The sequence below is a fragment of the Astatotilapia calliptera genome, chromosome 5 (assembly GCF_964374335.1).
Source record: "Astatotilapia calliptera chromosome 5, fAstCal68.1, whole genome shotgun sequence".
In the NCBI taxonomy this organism is placed as follows: Eukaryota; Metazoa; Chordata; class Actinopteri; order Cichliformes; family Cichlidae; genus Astatotilapia; species Astatotilapia calliptera.
The window spans coordinates 12,391,141-12,416,640 of NC_137426.1; the positions used below are offsets into that span (position 1 = coordinate 12,391,141).

The window sequence follows — 25,500 nt, forward strand, 5'->3', positions numbered from 1 at the left end:
GATCCATGCCACTCAAACACACAAAGAAAAGTACATTTGTGAAGACACACAAAATACACCCACCTTCAAACAGTGATCTGCACCTGACACACATACACACATCCACGCTGAAAAGAACCATTTAATATGCCATTCAGGGGTGCAGGAGTGCGTTGGAAGCTAGGAGAATCAATCTTCTCTCCATTTGGATGAGATTATGTTTTTAATATCTCAGGTTTTACTCGTAATTCCTCCCTGATAATTTTATCATGTTCTCCAAGTAGGGGAAATAAAAAAAGGGGAGAAATGGTATAAATGGGGGGAAAAAAACACCCTCAAAAAACATTATACCCAGTTGCACGTGTGCACACTTACACATCCTATGTGCATTCAGGAACACAAGATATTCAAGGGATTAATGCCTTTTGGAAGTAATCAGTATCATCACCAACCCAGTGTTGTCACAATTACAGTGGCAAACATTGAAGCGGTTCCCTTTAATGTTTTCTGTCTTTACTCCATTCTGCGTTAATACAGAAGTCAACTTTTATAAATTAAAATATTCCATGACATCCTTTTATTTTTTTATATTTTATCCCGAGCCAATTATTTATTTTCGCTCAAGTTCATATTTAAAGTTTTTGTGAAGTAATTCTCACCCTGTAGATATTTTTAGGAATTTCTGACAGTATTTGACAGTATAGGTGCATATATTTAGTTCTGCACTATAGTTTATATATTTTAGCATAGCTTCTGTTGAGGAAAACATTGAATCATATTTTTCCAGTACTTCAACATTTTGGTGCACAGTTGCACCAAAATGTTCAGTTCATTCTTCTTTTCTAATTGAATGTTCTTCCAATTAAAAGGTTTGTTGTTTCCAATAGCTTTTAAGATATATCACTTTTGCAGCAATTTACCCTATATACACGATCTAAAGTATTTATGCTTTGTGTTAGTGTTACCACAGTAACCCCTTTCCAAACCTTACAATATAGTCCTGACAACCTATTATTGTGAAAACTAGGTGGTGTGAATTCAGGCACCTAGACAGCCATCCAGCTACTGGTAGAACAGTTGGATCTTTCTTTCTGATATTCCATGTCTTTCTGTTGAGTTAACATTACATAATAATAACAAAAAATTACTGTGGCCATCGCCATGTAGGCTCAATTCAGTCCATTCTCTATGAGACCACAGATGAGTGATTTAATGTTGTAAATATTCAGGTTGCAGACATAAGTATATGTGAGAATTTCCAGATTTCTTTCTTTCTTTTGTTTCTTTTTTGAGGTAGTGCACATTTTAGGATACTCATTAATAGAAAGTTACAGTTTGTGAAAAGATGAGGACATTCACACACTATGACACGATGCAAAGCTCTTCACTGTTCCAACTCTCTTTTTTAGCAACCTGGTATCTGCCAAGAAAATAATACCTACACCACCTGCCAGTACCTGTGGCAAGAAAGCAAGATGGATGCATCTATTTTATGTACTTACAGGCCACCTGTTACCTTAAACTGACAATACAGAAATAAATGAGGCCATAGTCTGCTCCATATTGTATTTGCACCAGTTGGAAATTAGTCTTATTTTGCTGTTCCAATTTGCTTCATCTCAACTTTTACCCTCATGTAATGGACAAAGTCACATTAGATCACTTCTTCTATGCCCTGGTCAGAACTCTGTTTAAGTGTGCCTGATTGACTCCCAAACTGGCCAATCACAATGTTAAATGGAGCTGAACTCATCACCAGATGGGGTCCTCTCCTGTTACATCATGAACTGTTGAACCCAATCATCACATGGGCTGGTGAAGTGTGAACAAATGGGGTCACACTGAAATGTGTCAGGTGATACATATTGTGGATCACTCAGGGGGGAAATTGAGGTTTGATACACCTGTGGGGTGATTACCAGGGCACAGACTACAGGGAAATGTGTGAACTCGTCTCTTGCATGATCGCTCAAGACTTTGGTTTAACTATAACGTGCTTGACAGACACAGAAAAGTTGAACCTTGAACTCTTAAGCCTTTGCTGTTTACAGGGCTATAAGCTATTCGATAGTGTACCATGAACACTATTTTCTGATGTTGTTCATTCGATATAAAAGAGTAAGTAAGATAAAAATAAATAAATAAATAAAAATATTGAACGATCCCAACAAAGATTTAAAAACGTTAAAAAATTACTACATTGTATTATTACTAAAAGCAATTTCAAGTAAAACGTCCTTGCAAAGTCCCTTAGTTCTTAAAAGCACCTTTCCAATATCTGGAAAAGCACCTTTTCTTTTTAGAACCACTATCCTCTGTACAGTGATTGCTTGGGGTGGCACAAGTGTAAAAATAATCACAGGTCCATGTCTTTTAAAATTACACTTTGCATTTTGTGCCTTTATGATTTTTCTGTTTCTCTAGGAAGAAAAAAAGTCAAAAATCTAGTATATAAGATTAAAAATGTTAAGAGGAAGCAAAAACAAAAAGAAAGGAATATAAAAAAAATTGTCTTTCTTTTTAGGGGGACACTATTGTCTCTGGAAGGGCATGTTATTCTTTGCCCAAGATGCTTTAATTTCCTAAATAACTGTTGTTTATGTCAGCAGTATTAGCTTGTTGCATAAACCACCCCAGTATTGTAACTCAGAGTTGCATCTTGGAGTGGGGGCGGTATTACACATGATGTACTAGGGGTTAGCATGCTAACACTGGTGTAGATCGAACACAATTCAGTCTTGACATGTTGTATTTATAAGACCTTCAAAATCTCTTCATTTTTTTTCTTCATAAAACAGATCTGCCGATATGGGGTACAAGTTTTGAAAACTCAAAGTGTTCAAAAAGCAGAACATAATAATGTGTTATTAAACTTACACAAAGAAATCTTTTTAGCAATAAATTGTCAGAGAATAACTGATGCATTCTTCTTTTTTTTTTCTTCAAAGATGATACAGCTACACGACAGGTAGACTGTCAATGATTGAGCTATAAAGACTGAGAATATGTTGTCATTGAAGGCATTCGGGGTTTTTAAAAGAACATCTCCTCACCACGGCAATTGAGGACTGCAGCAGCTATTACTGAGTGTGCCAAGGTTAGGTGCTTAAGCCGTTAGCTCAGTGCATTCCACTGCCAACCTTGTGTTGTTATTGCAGAGGGGGCGAAGATGAGAGAGACGGGGGATTAAACTGAACTCCTACGCAGCAGTATTACTTTATTAATCGGCTGTCTTTGTCTATCAAGGTTATAACAAGAATCTGTTTGGCATATGTCTCCACGAGGACAGGGGCATTCATGTGCACGATCACAAGCTTGGGGATTCTTGTCTTTGTCTTTCCAGTGTATTTTTTATTATGAACTGTCAGTTTTTAAGTAATACATTTTACCAGTCCTTTGTTTTATGTCTGATTTTACCTTTTGACATTCAGTCTGTTGAAAGTTATTGACAGTTACCTTTTGGTTTCTATACAAAATATCCTAGGAACTTATCTTTGACTTTTATAATTTTTAGCAACCAGTTACCAGTTGAGAAAAGCACTGACAATGAGAGTGCATTTGTGTCACTGTCTTAAAGGACAGACCAAAAACACTAAGCAGTTTTTTTTATTTTATTTTATTTTTTAGATATTTCTGTGGTTCAGCACAGACGGTATTTGAAAACATTTTACAAAATAAATTCTAGATATAAATTTCATATATATGAATGAAACATCAGAAGAAATTTTCTTTATATGCCTTTAACACACTTCATTGGCCTCTCTGTGACCTTCTGTGACATCAGTGTTGATCAGATTCAGTGGTATTATCATTAATGGAAACTATGGCTAAGCTGTAACTCATATTACATACCATTCTTTTATTATAAAAATAATATATTTTATTTGGCTTCACACAATGAGAGCAGCGCTTTATATATTTGAATATGTTTTCTTGTTTAGTAAAATCAACAATATACACAAACCATTTATCCCCCTTCCCCAAGTTTCCCCATTTGTTTCCCCATAATTTGCCAAATTATTTAATCCTTACGTAACTCAAAGTGATGCACATCCAGTCTGTACTGTGTTTTCTATGTACATTTCTGGACCATGAACCTGGATGTCGTTTACTGACTTACACATTTGTGCATTGTCCTTTGACTGTTTTTGTCCTTTGAAATGAAGTCAGTAATGGTTTAAGAAAAACAATTTTCTTTAAAACGTTATTCCACTATTCTTCACCTATATTTTAGGGGTGCAACGATATTCGTATCGATATTGAACCGTTCGATACAGTGCTTTCGGTTCGGTAGCATATGTATCGAACAATACAACATTTGTAATTTATTTTATCAACTTTCCTTCTGACGATGCTGTCTGTGTTGAGCGCTCAGTGAATCTGTGTTCGACTACTCCGCCTAGGCTGCACTGTCGAGCGCAGATCCACTGAGCGCTCAACACAGACAGCATAGTCAGGAGGAAGAGCGCAGGGCAAGCTAGCGAGACAGAAGTTAAGCTCTCCTTGCAAGATGGACCTCCCCCACCCTCATTCAGATCTGGCGTTTGGAATTATTTTGGTTTTCATGTGACGTATGACCCTGAAGGTAAGCGAGTCATGGACTAAAGTAAAACAGTATGTTGGATGTGCCATGCAATGCTCAATTACATTGGTGTGAACTAGTGTGTTAGCACAGTTAGCTCGTTAACGTGTTGGCCGTCTAGCCCCATGCACGGGGCGATCGGCGGTAGCTCGTTAACGGAGATTTGCCGTGTTGTGGCGTTAAGGTCATTTCAACGAGATTAACCTGAAAGCACTAGTGGGAACACAACGAATAAGACTGCACATTTACGCCGACATCATCCTAGTGCAAAGACAAAAACAACAAGCATGCTACTAACTTTAGCCGAGTCATTTAGACAGCTGTTAGCACATGATTCTCCTTATGCTGCTGAGAATATAGCCCAGAAGAAGCGGATAGTATAGCTTTTATTTTGGAAAGAGACATTTCTCTGTAATAAACTCTCTTTTCCAAAGATGAGTGATTCCTCAATCAGATACAGGGCTTGCAAAATCGCTAGCCCGACGTCCCGGAGCTAGCGATCTTTCCATTCGGGCTACAAAAATCTCTCTGCCCTGCCCGTCGGGCTATTGTAGGAAAAATATATGTCAATGCTTTTGCATTTTTTCAGAAATGTAGCTGGGTAATTATGTCATTGGCATCGGTGAGCCACTGTCAATATGTGACATATTGAAATCGCGTTTGAATTTGCGCTTGTTTTTTTGCTTTCACTTTGCAATGACAGCACTGATCTGTGAGTGATGATAATTTGTGCACCAATTCCTCTGACATCGTCTTATCAATCGTTAGCTTACTATGCAAACATGACAAGTGAAATCTCCCGCAGCAAGCTTAAACATGTGAGAGGTTGATCGCTCAGAGAATTGCTGAGCTTATGTGAGTCCGTGTGTAAAAGTAGCAGTATATATATTTTAGTTCTGCTGAGCCAAATAAGACAGGTCAGGGTGAAGAAGTGACAGCCAAAGAAAAGCTTACCACAAAACGGAGAAGTTATGACAAATCAGACTATAAGGCAAAAAGAAAGTGCAGCTTTATGGTTTCATGGACAAAAGAATTTCTGTGGCTGCAATATGACGAGCTAAATAACCAGGGGTTCACATAAGTGGCCCGCAGGTGCGCATTCGCTGTCAAAATAAAAAACGCGCACAAGGGTTAGGGTTAAATTTAAATACTGTACTTTTGAGTTAAAATATATATTTATAATTTTAATAAATGACAAATTAAAAAGGTATGAACATTTTTTTGTATCGAAAAAATATCGAACCGTGACACCAAAGTATCGAACCGAACCGAACCGTGAATTTTGTGTATCGTTGCACCCCTACTATATTTCCCTTTATTCTTTGGCTTTATATATTTACCTGTAAGAGGCATTACTAAATTTAAAACTGCATTACATTTGAAAGAGACTGTCAAACACTCAGAAAGGGTAGTAAATTTGAGAGTAATTAGTTATTGATTATTAACAGTTCATGAAGCACCACTTTTTTGCCAATGAAATGCTTTCTTCATCCACTGTTTGTCATCTTCATTACACTGTGTATGGTTGTATGCCATTGTTTATCACTTATTACTTTTTAAGAACACAAAGCCTTTTAACAGTTATCACTCAAAGTATGTCTAATCATTTTGTTCTAAAATGAAATATAAACATTTGTGAAAATAATGTTTGCTTTCAAAATGACATACTGAAAATTCACACATTTTAGTGTGAGCTTTGTCATTACAAATTCTTGTCTAATATTGTCAAATAATGCTAAATTTCAAATTTCTCCTTTAAATTTTCATTTTTGAACAAAAATGATCACATTTCATCCAATGCCTATTACTTTTTTGTTTTTGTGTTTTGTTACCATGATTTTATGGGTTATATTCTCTTTTAATGTGGATGCAGTGTTAAGAATTTATCTTCACCTTGGGATACAGTGTTTCCAGTATTCCTTCATTGCCAACATATATATGTTTTGTCTTTGAGCATATGTATGACTGTGTACACATTTTATATCTAGATATATGGGTCCATCAATAAAGATGTCTTTGTATACATATAGATCTAGTAGTGGTCAGAGGTTTACATACACTCATCATGAGGCAAAACCACTCAAGAGCATAATGCTATCACCACCTTGCATGACAACTGGTAAAGTGTTATTAGGGTTGAAAGCCTCCAAAAAATACCTCTTTCATTATTGACAACAGTGCAATCTTATCTGACAAAAAATGTTTCTCCAGAAGACAATTGGCTTGTTTGTGTTGGCTACAAATTTCAATTGAGCTTGAATGTCTCAATTTTTGAACAGGGGCTTATTTCTTGGTCAACAGTCTCTCAGTCCATCCAACAGAGTGACTAGCTTCACTGTGGGTTGTGACATCTGAGCAGTTTTTCATGGCTGGTTTGAACCTTGATTCCTGTGCTGTTTCTGAACATCTTAACTGATTTCCAAGACAGCTGTGTCTTTTTCTGCACCTTGGCAAAGTAGTGGCACATCTAAATAACTTTTTCTTCCATATAGATGCTTAAACTGGTGAACTTATTATCTGCAGTTATTTAGAAATTGCTCCAAGGGACCTTAAAGAAAACATTAAAGCTATACAAACATGAGGAAAATTTAAAAAATGAACAGTTCAAAGAATAATAGCCCCAAATGATTAATCGACGACTCATGATGAGTTTGTGTAAACTTCTGACCACAATGGTGTGAGTGAATGTGTGTGCCTGCAAAACCTGCTCACCGTATTGAACTTCCAATGCTGTATGCAAATGAATATGTCCATCCGCACATTAGCATTTCTGTGTGAATGTATATGCCAAGCAAATATGTTTAAGGTTCCCTACCAATGTGACTATCTGCATACCTGTTTGTTTGTGTGTGCATATGTGTGCTTTTAGGTGCATCAACGCAGGACTCTGATGCTATGGAGCCAGAGAAACAGGTGGACAGCACAGTTAAAATGGCTGGCGTGATTGCTGGGATTCTTATGTTCATCATCATCCTTCTTGGAGTTGTTCTCACCTTCAAACGCAGGTAGGTATTGAACTAACCAACAGGACAGAGTAGCAGCTTAAAGGTATTAAATGTAGCATTTTCACAATGAGTCATTATTAACACATTTTTTTGTAACTTCAGTGCCATTATCTTAACCCTTAGACAAGGCAGTGTGTAGTTTGTTTTATACTAGTAAGTAGCACTGCAGTTTTATGTTTATAGTAATGCACCTTTAATGCAAATTAGTAAACTAAAAGAAAGCGAGGTTAATGCATAGGCTGTATTCTTAAGTTTCAAGTGTCCTCATTAGCATATATACGCAGGTGGATAGTTTTAAGTGTGCAGGGAGTGACAGATTAATTTGACCCTAATGATCTATCAAGAAAAAAATATGTTCAGTTAAAGAGATTTGACCACATTTAGAAATAAAACTGAATCAGAATTTACAATGTTTTTTTCCCCTTTAGGTTTTGTTTCTTGCAGCAACAACAAAAAAAGTCTAAGATTTAAAATTTTTAACAAACATTTCAGGTTAAAAACATATCCGCAAAACCTACAGATTTATAGACATTTCTTCTGGCGATATAAAAGGTCAAAATTTTGTATTAAACCTGGCGACATATTTAATCTTATAATCCTTAAAGACAAATAAATGAGAATTATACTATTCCCCAGAGACTTATATATATACACTCAACAAAAATATAAACGCAACACCTTTGTTACTGCTCCCATTCCCCATGGGATGGACGTAGAGACCTAAAATTCATTCCAAATACACAATATAACCATCCCTCCCAAACAGTGGTCACAAATCAGTCCAAATGTGTGGTAGTGGGCACATCTGCTATATTGAGATAATCCATCCCACCTCACAGGTGTGCCACATCAGGATGCTGATCTGACATCATGAGTAGTGCACAGGTGTACCTCAGACTGCCCACAACAAAAGGCCACCCTGGAATGTGCAGTTTTGTCTCACAGCAAAATGCCACAGATGCCACAAGCAATGAGGGAGCGTGCAATTGGCATGCTGACAGCAGGAATGTCAACCAGATCTGTCGCCCGTGCATTGAATGTTCATTTCTCAACCATAAGCCGTCTCCACGGGCGTTTCAGAGAATATGGCAGCACATCCAACCGGCCTCACAACCGCAGACCTCGTGTAACCACACCAGCCCAGGACCTCCACATCCAGCAGGTTCACCTCCAAGATCGTCTGAGACCAGCCACCCAGACAGCTGCTGGAACAATTGGTTTGCACAACCAAACAATTTCTGCACAAACTGTCAGAAACCGTCTCAGGGACGCTCAACTGCATGCCCGTCGTCCTCATCGGGGTCTTGACCTGACTCCAGCTCGTCGCCGTAACAGACTTGTGTGGGCAAATGCTCACATTCGATGGCGTCTGGCACGTTGGAGAGGTGTGCGCTTCACGGATGAATCATGTATTCACATTGTTCAGGGCAGATGGCAGCTGAGAATGTCCCAGTTCTTGCATGGCCAGCATACTCACCGGACATGTCACCCATTGAGCATGTTCGGGATGTGCTTGACCGGCGTATACGACAGCATGTACCAGTTCCCACGACTATCCAACAACCTCGCACAGCCATTGAAGTGGAGTGGACCAACATTCCACAGGCCACAATTGATAATCTGATAGACTCCATGCGACGATGTGTTGCACTGCATGAGGCAAATGGTGGTCACACCAGATACTGACCGGTTCTGGGTCCCCAGACCCCCAATAGCGCAAAAAACTGCACATTCCAGGGTGGCCTTTTGTTGTGGGCAGTCTGAGGTACACCTGTGCACTACTCATGATGTCAGATCAGCATCCTGATGTGGCACACCTGTGAGGTGGGATGGGTTATCTCAATATAGCAGATGTGCCCACTACCACACATTTGGACTGATTTGTGACCACTGTTTGGGAGGGATGGTTATATTGTGTATCTGGAATGAATTTTAGGTCTCTACGTCCATCCCATGGGGAATGGGAGCAGTAACAAAGGTGTTGCGTTTATATTTTTGTTGAGTGTATATAAAACTGTATTATATAACCCATTTAGCAGATATAAAAAGCTTTCTGTATCGTTGTTTACTTGCACACTGGCTTGCACCATCACCAGCCTTTCTTTCTGTTACTTTCTCTAGTTTTCTATACTGTTCCATCAATTATCCCATTCCTCTCTAACCTTCATATCCTTCATATTGCTTTTACATTTGTGATTTTTGTGTCACAGGTTGTTTTTTATTTTCCCAAAAAGTTGGTTTTGCTTTAAAACATACATTAACTTGGCAGCAAAATTAGAGAAAAAACTAAATAGTGTGAGGATTATTTTCTGTTACCAGTCAAATTAGAAAATAATGACACACTTGCAAATGCATTCCAGTAACCACTTTATAGTGCGTTAAGAGATCAGTAATTATCAGTATTTATTATAAACTGCGTACACTTCAAAACTAAACGCTGCACGGGAGTGTGATGAAATACATTTAGACAATATGTTCACTTGGTCCTTCTGTTTTAGACATTAAAAACTGAGATTTTCTTTTTTTCTTTACAAAACGTAATACTGTGTTTGGAAGGAATATATAGCTACTGGAGATTGTTTGATGCTTTACAAATCTGTACTGTCTCCATTCCTAAAATAAAAAGTTGTGTTTTAATATCGACCAAACATCCACTAAAATGAAATACCATAGCACTGAACAAGGTCAGGTTCTCAGGTAGATTACTTGCTTGTGTAAAACTAAAATTATTTGTTGTCTGTGAAGCTTCTCAGCCATCCAGGTCATAGTAGTCTAAGGAGCTTGGAATTAAAAGAGCCTGGACTTCTTTGACTTTCTTGAAGACACTTCACCTCTAGCTTCTTCAGATCTAAGAGCAATCGATGGAGAGTCCCAGATTTTTAAGCCCTATTGGGAATGTTCCTAAGAGGGTCGTGGAAGACCATCTTTGAACAGAGGGGCTGTCTTACAACACCAGCTGTCTGCAATCTATAATTCAGTTTTGAGATCCCGTCCCAGATGCCTCAGTGCTCACTCATATCTAGGGTCATTTGATCTCAGTAAGTCACATGATATGGTGGGGCATGGTCTCAAAATGAGTTCACCTAAAACCTTGGCTGATAGTGACCCACACCCATTTTCACACTTTGGCTCGTGTGATTAGGTAGAGGATCAATAGGGGGTCCATGACCCTCTTGGGGACACTCCCATAGGGCTTAAAATCTGGGATTCTCCATCAATTGTGCTTAGAACTGAAGAAGCTTCTCGGATCAGAGGTGAAACATCTTCAAGGAAACTTAAAGAAGTCCAGGTGTTTTTCTTTCCAAGCTCCTTAGACTAAAAACATTAGTTAGCAAAAAGCTTGAATCAAGCACAATGTCATGTAAAATCATACTGTTCCACAGAGAGAGAGAGAGAAAAAGGACAAAATATTGTCTAAATGCAACAAGGATGCTCTCAACTTGCATTTGCTAAATTAAAGAATTGTTCATAACCTGTTACTATTGAACAGCTGTTGAATTTTGAACATTAAGCTTGATGAACAGATAAAAATGCCCTGAGGGAAAACTGGCAGATACCTTATTGCTAGTCAAATATAACGTTGTAACCATTTTAAGCAAGCAAAAGAGTACTCAGGCAAAAATATAAAGTCAGGCAGGGCACTGGGTCAGTTTGAAACGCTAATTAGAGGCTAACCCAGGCTAACAGAAAATATACCAAATAAGAGGATTACAAATCCAGTAGAGCCAAAGGAGGATAATACATTATATAACAAAAAAGGTAAAGGTGGAGAAATCAGAAGAAGGCACAAATGGGGAATATAGAAGTTAAACAAAATAAAAGTGGGAAAGGATGAGAGTAACAGAAGGAAGGGACAAATGTATAAGATTGGAAGGAATATGGTAATTGAAAACCAGGCAGCACTGGTTAACCCTGGGGTCAAGTGGATATGCTAATGAGATGCTAACCAGACTGGGGGGGGTGGGGGGCATAATATACATAAAAAGCCAATTAGAGGGCAAACATTGCAACAGTAGATATAGACAAAAAAAGCAATGACACTGTAGAGAAAAAGATAGAGAAAAGAAGGAGCAGTTGGGATGCTTCTCGTGAACCGGAGCTGACCGAGGCCATCAGTCAGAATTAAAGGGCACATATATGTCAAATGAAATCATGGAGTACATATCAAGATAGGAAAAACGTGAGAAAAGGGAAATTATTAAATTGTACCAAGACATAGTGGGGAGTCATGGAGACACAAGAAAGAAAAACAATCGATAACATGAGTCCAACTGAATGGATTCAGACAGTGATGGTTTTACCATATATCTGGGATCATCTATATTTTACACTGCATACTTCAGCCAGTCCCAGTGGCAGATTTTTTTTAAACAGAAAGTGTTTTACATGCCTTTTAAACCTCATAAATTACTCTGCACCAAAACTTTGTTGGGAAGTACGCTCATAGCTGTCCAATTAATCTTTTAGACCACTTTTACATGTGTTCCAAATGGACTTTATTTTCTGAAGAAAGCCAGGACATGTTGCTGATAATGTATGTGAAAGTGAATAACACTGAACAAGGCTGAAGGCTTAATGGGGATTCAGTGTTTCTACAGCCAGGTAGCCCTGAGGGCTCAAAGAACCAGCACCAGAAGACACACTTTTCATAGAAAGGTTAAGAGGAGAATCAATGAATAATTAATGTTGCAGAAGCTCCCTGTACACCGGCTGATTTCTGTTTGTAATGCCAGAGAAGCAGACCTAAACAAAGTAATTGAGAAAAGGTGACATCTTTGGAACTGCAAATTGATGGAAAATATGTTAAACTTATTTCACCCCTTTTTTCCTTTTATCCAAGCTATTTCAAATTCTGGCTCAATAACTGCCTTTTGTGATTGTATTTTATCTGAAGCTTTCATACGCCTTTCATGCCCACAACAACTTTAAAAGGAGGTGTGAATTAAATTCTCATTCTAAATAAAAACTAATTATATAAACATCTAAAAAGAAGGAACACAGAAGTGAGTTTAGTCAGGCAAACAAGCAAATTTACTGAAGTTATTAACCCTTGTCTGTTTCATGGTTTTACCACGGTGTATAACTTTAAGTAAATACTATACACATATGTAGAAGTGCACAAACTCTAAGTTAAAGTCATATATGCAATTGTTTCTGTCTGTTTGTCTAAAAAAAAACCTACTACTGGAGCTTTGTTTATGCATCCATTACACAGAAAGAAAATCTGAAATCCTAGAGATGAGATGTTTTTATAGAATCCTCATACAGTGGGGCAAAAAAGTATTTAGTCAGCCACCGATTGTGCAAGTTCCCCCACTTAAAATGATGACAGAGGTCAGTAATTTGCACCAATGGTACACTTCAACTGTGAGAGACAGAATGTGAAAAAAAATCCATGAATTCACATGGTAGGATTTGTAAAGAATTTATTCGTAAATTAGGGTGGAAAATAAGTATTTAGTCACCTCAAACAAGGAAAATCTCTGGCTCTCAGAGACCTGTAACGTCTTCTGTAAGAAGCTTTTCTGTCCCCCACTCGTTACCTGTATGAATGGCACCTCTTTGAACTCATCATCTGTATAAAAGACACCTGTCCACAGCCTCAAACAGTCAGACTCCAAACTCCGCCATGGCCAAGACCAAAGAGCTTTCGAAGGACACCAGGAAAAGTATTGTAGACCTGCACCAGACTGGGAAGAGTGAATCTACAATAGGCAAGCAGCTTGGTGTGAAAAAATCAACTGTGGGAGCAATCATCAGAAAATGGAAGACATACAAGACCACTGATAATCTCCCACGATCTGGGGCTCCACGCAAGATCTCATCCCGTGGGGTCAAAATGATCATGAGAACGGTGAGCAAAGATCCCAGAACCACACGGGGGGACCTGGTGAATGACCTGCAGAGAGCTGGGACCAAAGTAACAAAGGTCACCATCAGTAACACACTACCACGGCAGGGAATCAAATCCCGCAGTGCCAGACGTGTTCCGCTGCTGAAGCCAGTGCATGTCCAGGCCCGTCTGAAGTTTGCCAGAGAGCACATGGATGATACAGCAGAGGATTGGGAGAATGTCATGTGGTCAGATGAAACCAAAGTAGAACTTTTTGGTATAAACTCAACTCGTCGTGTTTGGAGGAAGAAGAATACTGAGTTGCATCCCAAGAACACCATACCTACTGTGAAGCATGGGGGTGGAAACATCATGCTATGGGGCTGTTTTTCTGCCAATGGACAGGACGACTGATCCGTGTTAAGGACAGAATGAATGGGGCCATGTATCGTGAGATTTTGAGCCAAAACCTCCTTCCATCAGTGAGAACTTTGAAGATGAAACAAGGCTGGGTCTTCCAACATGACAATGATCCAAAACACACCACCCGGGCAACAAAGGAGTGGCTCCGTAAGAAGCATTTGAAAGTCCTGGAGTGGCCTAGCTAGTCTCCAGACCTCAACCCCATAGAAAATCTGTGGCGGGAGTTGAAAGTCCGTGTTGCTCGGCGACAGCCCCAAAACATCACTGCTCTCGAGAAGATCTGCATGGAGGAATGGGCCAAAATACCAGCTACTGTGTGTGCAAACCTGGTAAAGACCTATAGTAAACGTTTGACCTCTGTTATTGCCAACAAAGGTTATGTTACAAAGTATTGAGTTGTATTTTTGTTATTGACCAAATACTTATTTTCCACCCTGATTTACGAATAAATTCTTTACAAATCCTACCATGTGGATTCATGGATTTTTTTTTTCACATTCTGTCTCTCACAGTTGAAGTGTACCTCTGGTGCAAATTACTGACCTCTGTCATCATTTTAAGTGGGGGAACTTGCACAATCGGTGGCTGACTAAATACTTTTTTGCCCCACTGTATTTGACTACACACCCACTGCCCAAACACAGCAAAATGACATAAAAATATGACACACAATAGGTGTTTGATGGGGTATCTACACACAGTAACCCTACTACTCACTTCTACATAATCATAAGTGATTAAGTTTAGTTTTGTATTAGTCTGTACATTGTGTTGCTTCTATATATCTGAATGCAAAATACCAGTATTGCACAATTTTCCTGTGATTGTGATGATGGTGATAACGATAATCATTTGCTTTGTTAGTTCAAAAAAAGCACCAAAAGAACAACTACAAACAATAGTTTTGATCAAGTTTATGTTAAATACAGATCTTTTTACAAAGTCCATGAAGTGTCCTTACAGAGTTTTTTATTTCCCCTTAAAAAAAGGCTAATACCTTTTTGGTACTTAAAAAACGAGGTTATTTGAATCCACTTTAATAGGGCTGAAGCAATGCCGTGAATTGTTATGATGTTAGTTTGGCCAAAGCTTTTCAGTGTTATGTGCACTGGTGAAGGCTAGCACAATGGTACACTTCAAGATGTAAAAAAAAATAAAATAAAATCACAATTTACAGCCCAATGATTTTTGAATCCTGTGAATGTTAAAAATGCATGGAGAGTGTTCATGGTACCACTGACACACTTAAACATAAAAGCTGTGTCAATTTGACAAACAAGTGTTTGAAGACCAAACACATAATTTCAGTAGGAAGGATAGAACTTCCCAGGAGTTTAAGGAGTGTAAAAGTAGTAGGTACACAGGAATTGGCACAGAGTTCACAGGGACGCGACCTTGAAATTTAAATGGTGTAGACTGAAAGCTGCTTTCAGACTGAAGTTTTTATTTGTTCTAGGCTTGTATCGGAGCCATACCTTATGCTTAACAACAATGTATTGCACCTGCAAACTTATTCACATTTGCCTTAATGAAGTTATTGACTCACACTCTTAGTCTTGTGGTGACTCACTCTTGAGAGAGATCGTAAACCTAGTCTGGGTTTACTGCACAACTTTCTAAATGGCTAGCAGTGCAGTACTCATCTCCCGAAATGTAGGGGTCTTGAAAAGCTCTCAAGATTAATTGCTACCAAACAATTTGAAGAATCACATCTGCAGGCTGGAGCTTTTTACTTTCTCATAGAGGAATTTGGGCTCTGATCCTCAACTTTGATTTGAAAAGTGACTTTTTTATATTGTATTCAGTGAAGTTTGACATTTTAGATTTTCACCAATGGTGATGATGGTCCAAAATGGTCCAAAAAGCAAATGGTTAAACTAGATCTTCTTAGCAAAAATAAACTTCATATACTATGCTTCATATATTCAATGAACTTCTCACTTCTCGTAATATCACAAAATGTATCTTCTGAAAGAGTTAATGTAACTTTGCTTGTCACTATGCACTATACAATATTAACAATTTAATAATAATTGGTAGTTTCTTAATAAAAAATACAGTGAGTCACAGGAATGTAAGCTAGAGCTAGTTCACATATTTGCCTCCTATTTGACCATATATACAAGACAAATAAGGTGCTTCAAAGAGTCCCAGCCCTATTATGTTAGTTCTGAACTTTGGTGTCAAATGCTTAGCATAAATTGAAAAAGTAATGAATGTGAGGGAATGAAAGGAATGCATTACAAATGATTAAAAAAAACAAACAAACAGATGTCTTGCTCAACTCATCCTCTTTGAATCAAGTCTCACGCCCTTTTATGTTTCTCTCTATCTTCCTGCTTCCTGTCTTTGGCTCCACCCCTTCCTGTCCCGTCCTGTACCTGCCTTGCCCTTGCTCCGATAGAGAGATTCACACATGGAGAACTCTGAGCGTGGGGTATTGTATGTTTGCTTCTAGACATGACCACATCCACTCCGCACTGTTCTTCAATGTGATTTTCACCTCAGCATTTAGTAGTTTCCAAATACATCTTGTCACTGTCATTGAATATTAAGTTGCTGAGAATTATTCTTCTCATATTTGACAAACTCATTAGCTATAACACCTACAAAAAATCTCATTAATGATATAATTGAACGTTCCTCCATATATTTCTTGAAAGACTTTCCAGTTGTCCATCTTTCACCTTGAATTGGGATAACCTAAAAATCAGATGTACCTTTTGGGGGAAAACAAACAAACAAACCAAACAAAAAAGCTTGGGATACATGGTGTGTACCTTTCAATATAATAAGTGTGCAGACAGTGTGTAATCACCTTGGTTCTGAATCTTAGTATTGGTGAAAAGGACCATAGAATGTTCTGGCCTAAGCAACATGTAAAGGCATTTGGGGGTCACATATTCGTTTTCTTTCATACAATGAAAATCTAACGCCTAATATTTTAATCACTGTGGTATGCAATTTCCTCTCAGCAGTTTTACCACTGAGACTTAAAACGCCTCTGATTGCCTTTTTACTGCCCGATTTATGCCACTAAATAGATGAAATTTAGATTTTAATGTTACTTTGCAAGTTCCATTGTTAGACATTAGAAGTCATTTAGGCAGTTGTTGGCACCCTACCTGTAATAGTATCATTAGTCTGTATACTTATCTCTCTTCCTTGCTGACTGAAAGTCTAACTTGGGGAATACGTTTTAGCAAAGTTTTAGTAGCAAACTGAAGTGTGAATGGAATTTTTTAATGGCTGCTTTGGCTGTTACTATTAGCTAGGTAGAAAAGTTAAGTTAATCTAAGATGCTTTTGGAAAACTTTCTAACATATTTTGTCACTTTGTCAGTACTTTAATTTATTTAATGTGAACATTTACACATTGTTGCACACCATCTGTCCTTTTTGGTACTTTATTGTCCTGTCAAAAGTGCACATCTAAAACTATTATAATTTCTGAGGACGTTCAATGCATCAAAGTATACTTATCATTTCCTCTGATATGAGATTTATCTGCCCAACACTCTACCAGTCATTTGCTTTGACAAACTGATAAACATTGTTAACTGTTTCATTATTTGCAAGAAATCTGCAGTTAATTTTCCATCAACAGAATTTCAGACAGAGAAAAAAAAATCTTCCCACATTATGGTGCTTTCTACATTGATAGCAGGTTGGTGTAATTAATTATATGTAGGTATAATGCAGTAATGCAGGAATCAAGCCAGCCTGCCCTAAAATTAGCTAAAAAAGTTAAATAATTAATCAAACTTTAGGAGAGAAATTATGTTTTTGGCTTCAACAAAAACATAGGTGGGTGATTAGGATTTGTGGTATGTCTTGCCGAATGAAATGCGATGCTTCACAAATATCTCCACCTACACTGTTCTGGGCTCAAAGACAATCCATTCTGTTACTGTCATGGTAGTTATCTGTTTCTCAAATAAATCCCCTTCCTGCATCTTAAGGTTATATATGGATAACCCTATATACATATAACATAAAATTAAACTATTGATTAGACAACCTGGGTTATATTTAGTGCAGTGCTACAATGACTTTGCAATAAAGTACAGTTTTTTCTTTTTACCTTAGATTAAATATTTCATTTAGTATTCTGGGGGATTGTAAAGTATTTAGAGTCAAAAATTACTTACCAAAGATTTTTTGGCCAAAGACAAGTAGTAGCATATAAAGATTAAATTGCCAGTGGCTTGAACTTGGAATTCTATAACATAGTTCTTCATATATTTAAAGCCGACCCAAATCTGGTAATTTTAGGAAGTTTATTGACATTGATGCAGTGCTAGATGTTAAAGGTTGTGACAGTCCTTGTGGATGGTGCACAGTCGCTCAGAGAAAGTAGGAACTTTGCCAAAACTGTTGGTTTATTTTCTTGAAACTTTTAGATTAATCATAATCCTGATTTAGCAGTTGTAATCATTGCGCAAAGAGCAGCAGTTCATTTTTTTATTAAAAAAATGCGGAAATTAATTAATTTTGTGATTAGTACTGTTGACCTGCAGCAAAGAGTTCTTTGATTTGAAATCTCCTTTCCGTTTGCTTGACCTTTATGCATAGCTGTACAGGTTTTTTTCCCCCATGTTTTCTGGTTTCCTCTGACATTCAAAACATACATATTAAGTTAACCGGTATGTCCGAATTGGCCTTAGGTGTGGATGTGAGATAGATATAGTGCTAAATGAATGTGTGTGAGGAAAAGAGCTTTTGTATTAATTCCTTTAGAAAATTGTGAGGATGCCAAGATTAACAGTTGTTTGGTAAAAAAAAAAAAACACAATATAAATGATGACTCTCAACTTTGAGACAACAAAAGGACACATCTTCTTTCTAGATTGTATATGACACCCTGGGGTTCTCATCTATAACAAGAGGAATGAGGCGATTAGAAACTGGTGTCAGCCAAGGGAATGGACTCAGGCTGAATCCACTGCAAATGGCAGGCTCTTGTGAAGCCAAGTGGTGTGTGTGTGTGTGTGTGTTTGTGTCTGTACCCGTGTATGCAAGTGCGTACACACATGCAATACATTGGTGGACTGAAACTCTGTCTCTAAACTAGAAGATGTACAAAAACACACAGAGAAACATTAAGAAGCACACAAATTTGAAAGTACCGAATTCTTTCATGCTAAACTTGGACGTATCAGTAGATAAATTGGAGGTGTTAACACAGACACACTTACACACACATGCACTCACAACAGAGCTGGACTTGACCCCTATTCTGCAGATGTGACACATGGTTGAATAATGGACTCTGCAGCTTGCTGAGATAAATGCTTGATGGTCCACTTACAGCACATTTAAAATTGGTGATGACAAACCATTTACACACTCACACAAATGTACAAACTCATACTGTGTGATCACCACGGATATTCTGTGGCTAATTTACTAGTTGTTTAAATAAGAGAAAAAGAATCAGAGTAGTCGACTGGCCTAAAAGCTGAAAACACATAATCTAATAGACAAGGTTAAACATAGGCCATGCAAATACTGTGTGTGTATTCTACTGCCATATGAAACAGTTATTTGCATTTCTCGATAATCAAATCGTAGTTGGCATAGCATTGCACAGAAAGAATTTCGGTTTAGTTTTCGAGTGTGGGTGATATGAGCAGTGTTTCTATGTTTGTGTGGTCTCATACTGTTTTATGCAACCAAAGCCATAATGATCAAATCTATAGATAAAAACTACAGAACTTGTGTGTGGACATGCAGTCTTTAAAAGGCTTCCTTTTCCACCCTTCATTTGTCAAATAACTTATTTATTTTGACATTTATGCATGCATATGTAAGTACTTTTCTCTTGTCATTTTTTCCACTATGTCTCAGTGTTGTTGTGTGTCCATATGCGTATTCCATCGTAGCGTCCTCCTTCCGTACATGTCAAGTAAGCGGTGTTCTGTCAAACCTCAAATTAACTTGGCTGTAGATGTGAACACTCTGAAGAGATTTCACTTTCATTGATACCCTGTGTTTCTTAACTTTCTGTCCTTCAAACACGGAATTTACTTTCATAGTCGCATATTAAAAGGTTTAACTAACATGCTTTTACTGCTACACACGGAGACCTTAGGTGTAACTTGTTAACAAAAAGTTCAGATTTTTCCCCATTTCTCATCCAAGCTAGTCTCTTCTCATTCTCTCTCTGCCCCATTTAATCAGTCTCAAACACGGTACCCTGAATAACTTGGTTGAGTGTTTTTTCTACACTATATTAATATTTATGACCAGTTTTAACGACTATGACTTTTACAGCTGGGCTCCCAGTGCTCTGCATTTTATTAATATCATAAGGACAATGTCAGCAGAGCTCTTAAAGAGGGTTATGGGTGTGACTATGTGCACATAGTCACTTGTTCAGCTATCTTAATGAGGACCAGTATTTGTTTATGGCCATTTCAGTGAGGACATTTGGACCTTTTTCCACATTTTTGCAAAGCTCTGCTTAAGGACAGTTCTTTGTTTGGGGAATGACATTAGAATTAGGTGTAGATATTGATTTGTGGTTTGATGTAATACCAGTTTCATCAACATTTGTCTCAGTTGCACTAATGTTTCCACAACAAAGCTATGAAGCGCTGGTTTAAAACAAACTACATTTCTTTTCAAAGGCTCTGGCAGATTTATTCTATCTTCATGTAAAAATATGTGTAAGCATTGAGTAAAACATTATTTTGCCTCACCCCGTTGCCTTACAATAGTGTTGCTGTGTGCACCCAGAACTCAAAAATAACTCTTCTGTTACAAATGATTTTTCATTCCATCTCTGCTGCCTTCGCTATATCTACTATACTTTTTTACTGCCCTTAAATATAGCAAAATAGCCCTTCCAGGCTGGTAACTGTTATTATATCTGGCTAGCTAACCCATTTTATCCAACCATGCCATTTTATAAATGTGTTATTAGTGTTAGAAATATATTTTTTTCGGGGGGAGGGGTAGGAAGTACTATAGAGTCTCTATGCTTCTCTTGTTAGTCTTTTTTTGTCTTATTTATTTATTTAGTTTATCATTCACATTATTATCAGAAGATGGAAAAACAGAAGCAGAAGGAGAAGAATAGAACAATAAAACAGACAGAATGAGAACAAAAAAAGGGGGCTGGATGAAAAAAGTGAAGGAGTATAAAGTATAGAAGTCATTTACTAAAAACATCAAGCCTGTAAAAAGTTAATACAGTTAATAACATTTCGCTTTTCACATGTATATCAGCCCTACTAACGGCCAGTAACTTCTCTGTCACATGAAAAGCTATAGTAGGTATTTTGTCAGCATTTACAAAATTCATATTATGTAAGTAATTAAGATGGCATATCAGATAGATTGACTGATTGAAGCAGTCTGCAGTAGTTGTGTAAGGTGTGCTCCTCTGTGAAGTGGAATGGAAGTATTGATCCTTCTGAACTGTGCTTGACTTTCCCGTGCTATAACAACTCAGTCTGATGAAGTATGAGTGTGTATGTTTGTGTGTGTTGTGTGTCCAGACATATTATGAAATCCCAATCTCTGGCCACTCATAGATGAAGGATGTATGCTGGGGGGCAAAGTTACCAACAAACCATTGAGGAAGTAGCAGAACAAGCACACACACGTACACACACACACACACACACACACTGATACACATGTCATATTAGTCAAGTACAGTGCAGTGGAATAAACCTGTGGCTTTATTATCAAAAACAGGATAAAGGAGAAGGAAAAATGTAAAAGGTTAAAGATTTTCTTGGCTTAGCTTTAACATGTTGGTCCTTATAATATTAATTTGATTTTTATTATTACTTTCACTAGTCTTGCAATTCATTAAATTTCAGACATAATTAGTACGTTTTCTGTGATTAACGATTTTAAACACAATCCAGAGTAAAATTATGGCCTTGTACAGATATTATTGCTACAAACCACACTCATTCAACCTTTACCTCCTTGCTTCTGTGTGTTACTCTTCCAGCTTCCATCCTCTCCCTTTGGGTTTGTTTTGTCACTTCTCATTCGATCTATCTCATTTACTTACCTGCCAAATGGTGATGGAGGCATCAGTGGTGTATTTATATTTACTTTTCTCTTCACCTGTAAACCAAAATTAAGTATTCATGCCGTATTGAAAAACCTACAGGTTAAAAAATATATTTCAGGGCAAGCCATTCAGTTATATATAACATAATGACAGCATAGACCATGAAATACCCCTGAGTCCCTGTTAAATTAATGGAGACCAGAGCCCATTGCTAGCACATTAGCATATGCTACATTGAATAAAAGTTGTAGGTCATTAATGCTTTAACATTTAAAAATACATCTAATTAAGTACTGGACATGCATCTGTTTTTGTTTACTGTAGAATGTGTACTACAACACAAAATGAATGTACTTCTTTCTGAAGTACCATGCTTCTTCTTTCAACTACCCACAAATCATACACCTTGGTCAGATTCTAATATTGCTCAGTAGTTCCTTAACAGGAGTTGTCGAAAGTCCAATGCGACTATTTCAAATCCTATTAATAGAATGATTTGTATATTGAAACTTTTTTGTTTTATTTCTTTCATCTAATTTTCAAATTTTATGAAGAAAAAGTCATTCAGTTAATAATTTGATAGTGTGGGTGAAAGTTAAAGTTTTAACATCAGGGTACAAGACTGAATGATGGATTAATAAATGTGTTTTTATCTTCTAAAGTTAATGACCTGGTAAAGCTCTTATGAAAAAAGTATAATTTTTTGGGTGAGTGAAGTAATCATTTCACAAGTCATAGATCTTCTTATCCAATTTATTTGATTGACTGCTGGCCGGTTCACAGCTGACTTACAATGAAGCTTTTTTTTAACCAAATATATCTTTGGACATCACTCTAGAATATTCCTTGGATGTTCTGTTATGCCTCAGCATGAACTTTTTCTTGAGATTTTGCGAAGGCAAAATATATTAATCCAACATGCAGTAGAGAAAAATTAATTAAATTCATCAGCAACTAGATGTACTAATATATACTTCATAGCAAAAAATTAGGGGTGCAACGATATTCATATCGATATTGAACCGTTCGATACAGTGCTTTCGGTTCGGTACGCATATGTATCGAACAATACAACATTTGTAATTTATTTTATCAATTTTCCTTCTGACGATGCTGTCTGTGTTGAGCGCTCAGTGAATCTGTGTTCGACTACTCCGCCTAGGCTGCACTGTCGAGCGCAGATCCACTGAGCGCTCAACACAGACAGCATAGTCAGAAGGAAGAGCGCAGGGCAAGCTAGCGAGACAGAAGTTAAGCTCTACTTGCAACAGGCAAATTGAACCTCATTCAGATCTGGCGTTCGGAATTATTTTGGTTTTCATGTGACGTATGACCCTGAAGGTAAGCGAGTCATGGACTAAAGTAAAACAGTATGTTGGATGTGCCATGCAATGCTCAATTACATTGGTGTGAACTAGTGTGTTAGCGCAGTTAGCTCGTTAACGTGTTGGCCGTCTAGCCCCATGCACGGAGCGATCGGCGGTAGCTCGTTAACGGAGATTTGCCGCGTTGTGGTGTTAAGGTCATTTCAACGAGATTAACCTGAAAGCACTAGTGGGAACACAACGAATATGACTGCACATTTACGCCGACATCATCCTAGTGCAAAGACAAGTGGAAGCAGGCAAAAAAAAGCAAGCATGCTACTAACTTTAGCCGAGTCATTTAGACAGCTGTTAGCACATGATTCTCCTTATGCTGCTGAGAATATAGCCCAGAAGAAGCGGATAGTATAGCTTTTATTTTGGAAAGAGCCATTTCTCTGTAATAAACTCTCTTTTCCAAAGATGAGTGATTCCTCAATCAGATACAGGGCTCGCAATATCGCTAGCCCGACGTCCTGGAGCTAGCGATTTTTTTCAGTCGGGCTACCAAAATCTTTCTCTTCCCTGCCCGTCGGGCTGTTGTAGGAAAAATATATGTCAATGCTTTTGCATTCTTTCAGAAATGTAGCTGGGTAATTATGTCATTGGCATCGGTGAGCCACTGTCAATATGTGACATATTGAAGTCGCGTTTGAATTTGCGCTTGTTTTTTTGCTTTCACTTTGCAATCGTGCGAACTGTGTATAGAGAGCGACAGCACTGATCTGTGAGTGATGATAATTTGTGCACCAATTCCTCTGACATCGTCTTATTAATCGTTAGCTTACTATGCAAACATGACAAGTGAAATCTCCCGCAGCTTACACATGTGAGAGGTTGATCGCGCAGAGAATCGCTGAGCTTATGTGAGTGAGCGTGTAAAAGCATTTCAGTTCTGCTGAGCCAAATAAGACAGGTCAGGGTGAAGAAGTGACAGCCAAAGAAAAGCTTACCACAAAACGGAGAAGTTATGACAAATCAGACTATAAGGCAAAAAGAAAGTGCAGCTTTATGGTTTCATGGACAAAAGAATTTCTGTGGCTGCAATATGACGAGCTATATAACCAGGGCTGCACAGAAGTGGTCCGCAGGTGCGCATTCGCTGTCAAAATAAAAAACACGCACAAGGGTTAGGGTTAAATTTAAAAACTGTACTTTTGAGTTAAAATATATATTTATAATTTTAATAAATGACAAATTAAAAATGCATGAACATTTTTTTGTATCGAAAAAATATCGAACCGTGACACCAAAGTATCGAACCGAACCGAACCGTGAATTTTGTGTATCGTTGCACCCCTACAAAAAATAACCCATTCAGCATCTGTAAAAACAAAGTTAAATGACAACAAATGTTTTCAGATGAGGACACATAGAAAAGCAAATTTAGGATTCAGACAGGCAGGTTGTACAGGTAGGTTGGGGAAAACAGTTGAAAGAAAAACAGGTAGTTTATCAATTTAAAATAAATACAGTCAGAATTACATTTTCATTTAACTCATGAACTAATCCAATGTGTTTGTCCTTCTTCTGGGTTTTGCTCTGTTGTCATCATCGGCCTCACCTCACCATGCTTCAGAAGACATGCTTATTCCTACTCTTATTACCTGTAAGTAGAGATTTCACATCAGAAAAATTCCTTTCTCAGTCCAATACTCTTTTTTTTATCGCTACCTTTTGAGTTGTTACATTTTTGTCCTTTTTCATGTATACTGTTAAAGTATTTAATTATCAAAACAATTAAATCCTCTATGCCATCACAGCTTTCAGAAAAATGGTTATAGTAGAATCAATCTTTCTTATTTATTTATTTTTAAGAGCCAGCTTGTCATTTGCACTGCATGATAAAATGTCTACTTTATTACCTGCCAAAGACAAATTCTTATTTGATGGTTGGTACACAAACACTGCAGCGTGCAGTCACAATAATGTTATTTGGCTTGAACATAAGTCTAGAGCAAGATAAAAGCAGGCACTTGGTAGCTTGCCAATAAAATTGCTCAACACAGGAGAGATACAACATTGTTTGCAGTGTTATGCTGCCATATTAGAAATACTGACCCTCTTTAGCTGCTAGGAAAAACAAATGTTTGGTAAAATGTATTCATTCATTTAATCTTTACTACATGTGACATAAACTGCATGTGACATATTAGAAAAGAATTGGGGAAAGTGTGTAATATCAATATTAAGTTCACTTAAAGGAGATATATACATATTAACCTCAATTTACTGCGTATGTACATTTTGCATAGTAACTGCCCTCAAATAGCTTTG

General features: G+C 37.6%; 1 protein-coding gene across 8 annotated transcripts in view; it reads left to right on the forward strand.

Moving 5' to 3' along the window:
- Positions 1–25,500, forward strand: part of ptprt (protein tyrosine phosphatase receptor type T) — a 310,219-nt gene that overhangs the window by 194,166 nt on the left and 90,553 nt on the right. For 3 of the 8 annotated variants that reach the window (XM_026167283.2, XM_080301698.1, XM_080301700.1), the window contains 2 exons: positions 7,431–7,566; positions 16,227–16,259. In XM_026167283.2, coding sequence (XP_026023068.1) covers positions 7,431–7,566; positions 16,227–16,259 — 169 coding nt within the window. Of the gene's footprint in view, positions 1–7,430; positions 7,567–16,226; positions 16,260–24,802; positions 24,833–25,500 lie in introns of all 8 variants that reach the window. The other 5 variants (XM_080301696.1, XM_026167290.2, XM_080301699.1 and 2 more) reach the window with 3 other exon arrangements.